Raw genomic sequence first — 9589 nt, forward strand, 5'->3', positions numbered from 1 at the left:
GCCCAGAAAGAGACAGGAAGTTTTGGAAGCTGCCGACTACCCAGATCTCGCTCCCCTATCCCACAAGGGGGTAGCCGGTGCCGCCAGGGCCGGATCCAGGGGGGCCCGGGCGGGTGGGCCACGGAGCAGCGTGTCCGCGTTGCACGGGGGCCACGGGGCGAGGCGGGGAAAGGCCGGAGCGCCGGGGGGAGCCGGGCCCTAAGGGGAGTCCGGGGGGGGCCGGCAGGGCTGGGGGGCGGCCGGCGGAGGGGAGAGCACGGGAGAGGCCGTCGGGGCCGGGGTCCCCTCCCGGGGCCGCCCGGCGGGGGATGCCCGCGGCCGGGGAGCGCCGGGACCCCGCGGGGGGGCAGCGCCCATCCCCGTGCCGCGGGCCCGCCGCCCGCCGCCCCTACCTGCGCCGGGGCCGCGCCGCCAGCCCGGCACGGACAAAGGCGGCGCCGGGAGCCGCCGGCAGCGTCAGCCCGGGAGGGCCGCCCGCCGCCGCTGCAGCACGGGAGCTGGAGTCCTGCCGCTCCGCCCCGCCCCGCCCCGCTCCGCTCGGCTCGGGGGGGCGGGCACCGGGGAGCACCGCTGTGGCCTGGTGGCCCCTGGCCCTGCCCCGCAGCCCTGGCCCCGCGGGGCCCCCCCGCCGGTGCTGCAGCCCGGGAGCTGGAGTTGCCGCTCCGCCCCGCTCCGCTCGGGGGCAGCCGGGCTGTGACCCCACCAGAAAACTCTCCAAACGGAGTCATTTTATTATTAGCTTGGACCTGTTTATTAATAATCTGAAATGCTTTTTAGTGGCTCTGGACAAGGCCTCTACTTGCCAAGTTAGATTTTCTGTTAACATTGGCTATTCCAAAGCCACCAGTCCTGGTAACAGAAAACTTTGAAATCCCTGACTCAGCTGTACCGCGGTGGCTGGTCCTGACCACGTATCTGTGTTGCTGTCCGTCTCGGTACTGCTTTTAACTCATCCCCAATATTGAGCTGGAACCCAGTGGGAGCTGCCTGGCAGGCTCCTCCGTTACAATGAGCTGCTGAGCTTATCCTGCAGCCAAGGAATTTGTGCAGCACAACACAGGCCTGAAGTTTAAATTCAAGCTTTACAGTACAGGCCTGGGCTTTCCATCCCTATGCAATTCCAATTAATTGAGCAATAGTCATTCCTTCAGCCCCATCTACTTTTTTCAGTTTCTTATGGATGTCAATAAACAACATACTAAACATTGATCTATTATTTTCATTTTTTGCATCCAAATCAGTCCATATTCTAGCAGCTTTTAAATACAGCCTCTCCCCATTTCGCATCCATCACAGTATTTAGTTTTCTTTCTCACATCTCCAGCTAGTGCATAAATTCCATGTGATTCAGAGTTTAACAACTCACATTCTTTTCTGATCTCAAAATTATTGTGTAACAATAAGAACAAATTAATATACAGTACTGTACTTCATCTCATTTTTCCAAACTTCCGCAGAACAACATAACTTCAATATAGTACTATAACTTAGAGTCCCATATTCAGGCCATCTTTCCTCATTATCCAATTTATACAACGGCCACAATTGAGTATGATATCGTTTCAAACTTTCTTTTATCAGAGGAGGATCCCCCCACAAATTTACTCTGACATGTAAGGATGCAACCTAAGGGGGGGCAAGATAGTATTCCAGTAGGGGAACTGGTTCCCATTTTATAATTATCTCCCCAAATTAATTTCTTTTGGTACCTAATACAAATATGCAAAGAAATACCAAGCCTTTATACACTCAGCTCAAGTTAATCAATTCCTTCATGTCTACATGTAGCAGGTCTCTCCGAACATGGTCCTCAATGGAGCCAACTTACATGGAGACTTATTCAAAATAGCAAGTGCATGCAACCAAATTCAAATATGCAAACCAAACACTGAGCTCAAATATGCAAAACAAATACTGAGCTCAAATATGTAAAACAAATGTTGATCTCAAATATGGCCAAATACCAAGTTCAAATATGCAAACCAATCACGATTACACTTATTCAAGACAATAACTCAATTTTAGCATTGCACCTTTGAGCCGCTTACCACCCAGCCAGTGAGAGGAACCGCTGGAGTCCCCGATCAACAGGTTGTTGTGCGCTGGAGTCCAGTTGTCTCTGCTCCCTGCTCTTTTCACTACCCTGGAGTGGGCAAGGCTCTTAGCAGTGTCCCATCTGGGTTGCCACCACTGTTGTCTTAAAACCAGGGTTCTTTACCTGCTGTGCATGCAAATGAGCCAAATTTAGCACACAGAGACGAGCTATTGTTTATTACTGAGTTGCACAAGTCTGGATGCTGGAACAAAGCCAATTTACCAGCAAGAAAAGTAACAGCTGTTATATACAAAATCTAATTACTCCTCAGGGCAGTCCCAAAGAGACAATTGGTTACATATTTGCATATTGCATCGCATAATCCTTTTAGCATATAACGAGCAATGTTCAGCTAAAGGACACTTTATCCAACAGTCTTGAGATATGTGTTAAAGCAAGATTCAACTAATTGTGTTGGCTTCCAAATGTCTAAAGCTGCAAGGTCTGTAGTGTCCGTAGTTCGTGATGAGGTGTTTTGCAGACTGACCTAAAACTGGCAGGATTTACGTGTCATTGGATTAGCAATTGCAGACAGGATTCATTCTTTTACACAATAATGACAACAATATGACAAACCTAATCCTTTTCCCAGAGGTGATAAACAGCACCGCAGGGAGTATACAGGGCATGTAAAAATTCACATAACCCAGCCATGTGAGCAAACAGAGCAACATTGCGACCAGCAACAACTTAACTAATATAGTAAATGTGTATTTTAACACACTCCAGTCAGATCTGTCGTTATCCCAGCCCTTCTTACCCCATGTTGGGCACCAAAAAGGACTGTCGTGGTCAAACCCCAGCCCATTCCCAGCTAGTTACTGTAACCATGTGCTGCTCACTCATCCCTCTACCACCTCTGGTGAGATGAGGAGGAGAATCGTGAAACAAAAGGCAAACTTTGTTGGCTTGCGCCAAAAAACCTCCCTGTCCTGTCTCAGACAGAAGCTCATGTTTGAAAGACAACAGCACTGAACTGCACGGCCTCAGAAAATTAAAGAGCATCCAGTCCCACCATGACTCCCCCAGCAGCAAGTGAGCAAGTTCAACCCCTCCAGCCAGCCCCCAGCTTTAAACTGAGAATGATGTTATGTTGAATGGTGTTATGTTGAATGTCCCTTCGGTTAGTTTTGGGTCATCTGTCCTGGCTGTGTCGCCCCCCCAGCTTCCTGTGGAAATTAACCCCATCCTGGCTGGCCCAGCGGGGCACCCCTGAGGGAGAGAGGGGCTTCTCTTTTGAGCATGTGCATGCAGGCTGTGGATCGACATTCTTGTGCCATCATATCATAATAACATCCTCAACTGGTACACTGAACCAGCACTTCCTTAAATTTTCTCAGAGCGCTGATTGATCTTGGACTACACAAACTCCGCCCAGTTGCATGGGTTTCTGTCCTTTGGTTTTGGTCTGTTGCTTGGTTTCCGTTTCCATTGCAAATTAAAGTTGATTTAAGCTTATTATTTGCTTGGAGTCATTTTCAGTGGTGCCCAATGCCCCCTGCCACTGCGCTGCAAGGTACGAGGGGGGCAGCAGCTGCTCTGGGTGCTCCGGGCGGAGGGACGGTAAAAATAACCATGAGGATGGAGGTGGGGGCTGGATCTGGGCCTGAGTGATCCTGGCCGAGGCTGCTATAAAAAGAAAGAGCAGCCGCTTCTCGCCTCTCCTGCCAGCAGCGGGTGGGTGCCGAGGGGCTGAGTGCCGCGGGGGCTGGGGAGCAGCACCCCGACCCCACACCCACCGCAGGGCACAGGTAACGCTTCTTGCTGGGGCTCCTGGGGGCTTCATTCCCCGGGTGGGAGGACACCACAGACCTGCGGGATGCCAGGGCCAGGGACATGTGCATATTGTCAGGGTTTAACGCAAGTAACGGGGTTGGGAGTCTTGGCCGGCACCGGGGGCTGTGCTGGGGATGAAACTCCGTGTATGTTCCCTGAACCCCCCCAGGCCCCACCACCCTCCCTGAGCTGACGCTGCTCTCAATCCCCCACCTCCCCAGCCGCTCGCAGAGGAGCCAGCAGCTTCCCTGTGGCAGCTGGCAACTTTCCCTGGGCTGGCTCTGCTCACCATGGAATATCTGGTGCTGGGCTTGGTGCTGCTGGCCGGGACATTGACTGCCGGCAGCCCCCTGCACCGGCGAGACCTCGGCCCCATCAAGGAGGTGGCACTGGACATGGCTCTCAACTCCTTCGACGACCAGTACCGGGGCTGCAGCCGTCAGATGAAGGAGGAGCTGGAGGAGCTCAACCGCACCGAGTTCACCAACAACAGCGTCTACGCCAACACCTGGACCATCGCTGCTGCCGAATGGCGGAGCCGGCAGGGCCGTGTCCCCCAGACGCCGGTGCTGCGGCCAGAGCACGCCATCGCCCTCCTGGCGTACACCCAGCAGGGCCCCCTGTACCGGGCGTTCAATGCGGCCGTGCGCGAGGCCGGGCGCTCCCGCGGGGAATACCTGCGCAACTTCCACTTCAAGGTGCTGCATTTCCTCCTGAGCGAGGCCCTGCTCTCCCTGAGGGACGCCCAGTCCCGCCGCTGCCACCGCGTCTACCGGGGCGTCCAGGGCATCCGCTTCACCGCCCGGAACTGGCAGTCCGTCCGCTTCGGCCACTTCACCTCCGCCTCCCTCCGGTACGAAAGCACCCTGAACTTCGGCCAGGACACCTTCTTCTCCATGGAGACCTGCTACGGTGTCCCCATCAGGGACTTCTCCTCCTTCCCCGAGGAGGAGGAGGTCCTCATCCCGCCCTTCGAGAGCTTTGAGGTCACCAGTGTCACCCGCAACGGGAGCAGAGCCCTCATCCAGCTCCGCTCCCAGTCTGAAAACAGCACCTACAACTGCGAGTTCGTGAAAGGTGACATCCCCGTGGGAGCTCCCTGCCACAGGGGTGCAGAGGATGGGGAGGCAGGGGGGTGGCCTCATCCTACCAGCTCTGCCAGGAAAGGGGGGGTCTTGATCATGGGGAGGGCAACGGGGGTGATCTTGGCCTCGGGTGTGCATCCTTGCACGCTCTCCCCCGGGGTTTGCGATGGGGAGCTTTGGCAGCAAAGCACGGCACAGCATGGCATGGCACAGTATGGTGAGGCATGGCACGGCACAGCGTGGCACAGTATGGCACCGCACTGCCTGGCACGGCACAGCATGGCACAGTATGGCACTGCACTGCCTGGCACAGCACGGCACAGCTGCTCGGGGTGAGGAGCTGCGCAGTGCAGCAGCCATGCAGACAGAGCTGGTTTCCTTGGCAGAGAAGAGATGCCAGAATCGGCCGTGCGTCTTCAGCGCAGGTGAGCTGAGACCCCCCCACTGCAGACGGGGAGGGCGACCCTGACCAGGCCCCCTGTTCCCCAACCCCCCGGCTGCCCCTCACTCCCCCTCTCTGGCACCCGCAGGCTCGAGCATCACCAGGGACCCCCCACATCTCTGGGGGCTCCTCCTGGCAGCCACGGCCCTGGCAGCCAGTGGGGGTCCCTGAGCCATGACACCACCGCTGCCACCACCCCACAGCGAGGACAAGGGGTCCAGAGCCACCAGGTTCACGGACACAGCAGGACAGGACGGGACAGCAGGAGGGGCTGGGGACACGGGGATGGTCCCTTTGCGGGGTCTGGCGTGGTGGCCGCCTGGGCCCAGCTCAGCCCTGCCATGGTGCCACCAGCCCCGGGATGCGCCGGCAGCCCCAGGACGCTGGCAGGGACTGTGTGAGGCGTTTGGCAGCACCAAGGCCGGGGCTTTGGGACGCAGCCAAGCCGGGGGTCTGTGAGGGGCCAACCCGGGGCCATCGCAGGACTGGGGGCTGATGGGGACCGGGGGGACACAGCAGGGCTGCTTTTGGGGTTGTCCCTGCCCAGCTGACTGCTCCACCGCTCGCCTTTCCCTGGCTCCCAGAGGAATAAAGCCTCGCTGTGGGACCGCGGTGTCTCCGGGGGTTTCCTATAGCTCCCTCGGCTGGAGGGCTGCAGCTGGGGTCTCCTCCAGCCCCCGCCAGCACATCGCCAGCCCTCCCACATCCAAAGTATCTTGCAGAGCAATTCCCATGCCCCGTCCTGCTTAAGGGGTCTGGGGCGGGTTCTCCTCCTGGCATTTGTTTCCCTTCCTGTCCCACGGCTGCCTGTGGCCTGGGAAGGGGGTCGCAGCCCCCCCAGCACCTGAAGGACAAGCCGGGTGGGGGGCTGCCCCATGGAGCAGCACATGGAGGTGAGCAGCACCATGCTGGGCTCAGGCCTGACTCCCCCGGATGCAGAAGGGGACACGATGGACCCAGCTCTCCAGGGGTCCCTGCACCCCAGGGCTCCTCCTCACCCCGCTCCGGGACAGGGCACAGCTGTGGGTCAGGCATCCCTGGGGGAGGACCAGGGCTGGCAGTGGCTCTGCAGCCCCTCACCAGGCAGGGAGGGGATCGGGGACAGATCCTGCCCTCCGTGGGCACCAGAGCCTCCTCTTCCCCCACCCTCCCCACCGCACGGGTGCCCTCTGCATCCAGAGGCAGCTCCATCCCCAGGAGGTGGGTGACACCGGGCAGCCTCGATGTGCTTTAATAAACCCTGGGGTCCCACAGCCAGCTGTGGGCAGGTCCTCGGGCCAGCCGGGGCAGTGCTTCCAGCTTGGCTTGGGGCATCAGGAGCCCCAAGCACAGTGAAGCCAGCACACGAGGCCATGCAGACCCCACAGCGGGGCACAGAGATGGGCCTCCACGGAGGTGTCACGTCCCTACGCCGCAGCGCAGGGCCGTGTGAGCCAGGACTTGCATGTGTCACGAGTTGCTTCCCGGTCTCAGCCCAGTCCCCCGCTCTCGGCAGAGGTCGGGGCCAGTGCCGGGGGCACCCACCGCACCTCCTTGGTGTCGACGCCGAGGGGGCTGAGCACCACACAGGTGTAGTTGGTGCGCAGGTGCTGGGCGCTGAAGGAGCTGAAGTGCAGGTTGCGGAGCAGGGCCACCCCGGAGCCCCGCGGCTCCTCCCTGTGGACCCAGCGGGGACCCATCAGTGCCCACCCACAGCTCCGTGACAACCCCTGTGCTGGGGCACCCGGGGTCCCTGCCCCAGCCGGGGGCTGCCAGCCCCGCTGCACCCCTGGAACCCTCTGACCGTGTACTCACAGCACCGTCCCCTCGCTCACAGCCCCATCCGGGTGCAGCTTCTCCACGAAGGAGCCGTTCCCCAGCCAGTAGAGCAGCGTGAACTCGGGGAGGTCGCTCACCGCCTCACACAACACTGTCACGTTCTTGCCTGGAGCCGAAGGGACGCAGAGTCACAGGGGCTGTGAGGGTCCCCGGTGCCACCGCCCAGGCCAGGGAATGTTACCCCATCTCACCAGCACCCCAAAAATCTTGGCTTGTGGGTGGAGGGTGCACCCCGTACATCTGCAGGAGCTGCCCCCTCCCGTGCCTCCCCCTGGCTGGGGGTGCCACTGCAGGCCCCCCCACATCCCCAGGCCAGCCTTGCGATGCCCCGGGGGTCACTCACCCAGGCGGGGGGGCTCTGGTGAGAGCCGCAGGACGGTGATGTGGGGGCGCTGCAGGGCCACGGCACCTGGAGGAGCAGAGCGGGGTGAGGTGGGGGGAACAAGTGCTGCCCCCCTCCCCTGAGACCCCACATCTCTGGGGTGGGCAGCGGAGCAGGGTCCCACAGAGGCGACGGGGCACAGTTCATCATGGGGAGCTGGTCCTGCCCGACTCCCCCCAGCAGCCCCCACTTACCCGTGTGGGGGGAGGCGAGAGCCCAGCAGAGCAGAGGCAGGAGGACTCGGGCAGCAGCTCCTGGGTGTCCTGCGGGCAGCGACAGGGCTCGGTGCTGAGCACACCAGTATGCTCCCCCAAGGCTGGAATGGTCCCATGCCCCCAGCATCCCCTGAACCTGGGACTGTTCCCCCCCAGCATCCTCCCGAGCCTGGGACTGGACCCCCAGCATCCCCCAGCCTGGGATGGTCCTGTTCCCACAGTATCCCCCAAAGCTGGGACTGGACCCCCAGCATCCCCCAAAGCTGGGATGGTCCTGAGCCCTCAGCATCCCCCAAACCTGGGACTGTCCCATTCAGCATCCCTCGAACCCAGGACTGTCCCCTCAGCATCCCCCCAGCCGGGGATGGTCCCATTTCCCCAGCATCCCTCAAAGCTGAGACTGTCCCCTTCAGCACCCCCTGAATCTGGAACTGTCCTCTCCCCTCACCCCAGTTTCCCCCAAGCCTGGGATGGTCCTGACTCCCCAGTATCCTCCCAGTCCAGGACTTTCCCCCCTCCAGCCTGGGATGGTTCTGCCCCCCAGCATCCCCAGAACCCGAGACTGTCCCCCCCAGCATCCCCAAGCTGCCCATGGTCCCCAGCATCCCCCGAACCCAGGACTGTCCACCCCAGCATCCCCTCCCCAGCACCCCCCGAGCCCCAGCCCGGGGTCCCCCAGAAGTCCCATCTGGTGCCCCCCAAGGCTGCCCCGACCCCCGCCTCCCGGGAGAGCCGGGTCCCCCCCACCCCGGTCCCTCGGTGACCGTACGGGCGGGACGCGGTGCAGCCATCGTGCGGCGACACTCGGGCCGGCGGCGCCTTATGGGGCGGCCCGAGGGGGCGGGAGCAGGAGCGTCGTGACTCACCGGGACCCACCCCGGGACCCGCCCCGGCCCCTGCGCGTCTATGGGTCCCGTGTCCCTTGATCCCCCGGGACGTGCCCAGTGTCCCCGTGTCCCCCCCGTGCTCTGTCCCATGTCCCCGGGGCTGTGTCCCACCTTCCCTCGGGTCCCCTTGTCCCCATGTCCCCTGCACCTGGTTGTCCCACAGCCACTCCAAGAGCAGCCTCGATGTCCCACCCACCCGTGGGCACCCCAGGGATACACCCCGCGTCCGTCGTGTGGGGCGCTGAGCCAGGTAGTGGCACAGGCCTTGGGGACAGTCCCCAGGGCTGGTGGCAGCACCAGCGAGCTGGGGGCTTCAGGGCCAGTGCGGGGGACACAGGGACACGTCAGGGTGTGGTGGAGGACGGGGGCGAGGTGGGTGAAGGCCCCCCTGGGACTGAGCACCCATGTGGGGCAGGGGGAGCCCTGGGTGCTCAGGGTGTCCCTGGGATCCCCCAGCTGGGACAGGACCCCGGCTCATCGCTGGCCCCCCCAGCTCCAGGGGATGAAGGTGACAAACCCCCCAGGGAACCCCCCAGTGCATCGCTCCAGCGCTCGACCATGGGGAAGTGGCGCTGAGCCGGGCGAGGAGCCCGACGTGGGCAGCGGGACCCCAGAGACCCCTCCCCATGGCAGAGCCCCCCCCTACAAGAGCCAGCCCAGGGCGGCGGGGGCCAAGCAGGAGAGCGAAGGGTCTGGGGGACACAACGAGGTCAGGCTGCGAAGCCATCGCGAGTCCCTGGGCCACCTCCGTCCCCAGCACGGCCGGGGCAGGAGCAGCCCCCCCACCCCTCCGTGCTGGCCGCAGGCACAGGCCCAAGGCACCACCTGGAAAAAAGCCCCTAAAAGCCCAGCGAGGTTCCCAGCGGTTGTTACTGACACTTCCCAGAAG

The 9589-nt window shown here is 61.2% G+C and overlaps 3 protein-coding genes across 3 annotated transcripts in view; 1 reads left to right on the top strand and 2 right to left on the bottom strand.

The window, feature by feature from the left end:
* The window catches only part of LOC135988764 (gastrula zinc finger protein XlCGF26.1-like), a 129858-nt gene that overhangs the window by 3264 nt on the left and 117005 nt on the right, over positions 1-9589 (bottom strand). The gene's annotated exons all lie outside the window — the stretch shown is intronic.
* Positions 3728-5999, top strand: ART1 (ADP-ribosyltransferase 1). The gene is made up of 4 exons (XM_065635297.1): positions 3728-3846; positions 4093-4948; positions 5343-5381; positions 5487-5999. The coding sequence occupies exons 2-4, from the start codon at positions 4162-4164 to the stop codon at positions 5567-5569; spliced, it is 909 nt and encodes a 302-aa protein (XP_065491369.1). The 5' UTR covers positions 3728-3846; positions 4093-4161; the 3' UTR covers positions 5570-5999.
* On the bottom strand, positions 6781-8604 carry IL18BP (interleukin 18 binding protein). The gene is made up of 4 exons (XM_065653752.1): positions 8583-8604; positions 7560-7625; positions 7193-7322; positions 6781-7054 (listed from the first exon to the last, which is right to left on the bottom strand). Exons 1-4 carry the CDS (start codon positions 8602-8604, stop codon positions 6868-6870), a joined length of 405 nt encoding a protein of 134 aa, XP_065509824.1. The 3' UTR covers positions 6781-6867.

The sequence above is a fragment of the Caloenas nicobarica genome, chromosome 1 (assembly GCF_036013445.1).
Source record: "Caloenas nicobarica isolate bCalNic1 chromosome 1, bCalNic1.hap1, whole genome shotgun sequence".
Classification (NCBI taxonomy): Eukaryota; Metazoa; Chordata; class Aves; order Columbiformes; family Columbidae; genus Caloenas; species Caloenas nicobarica.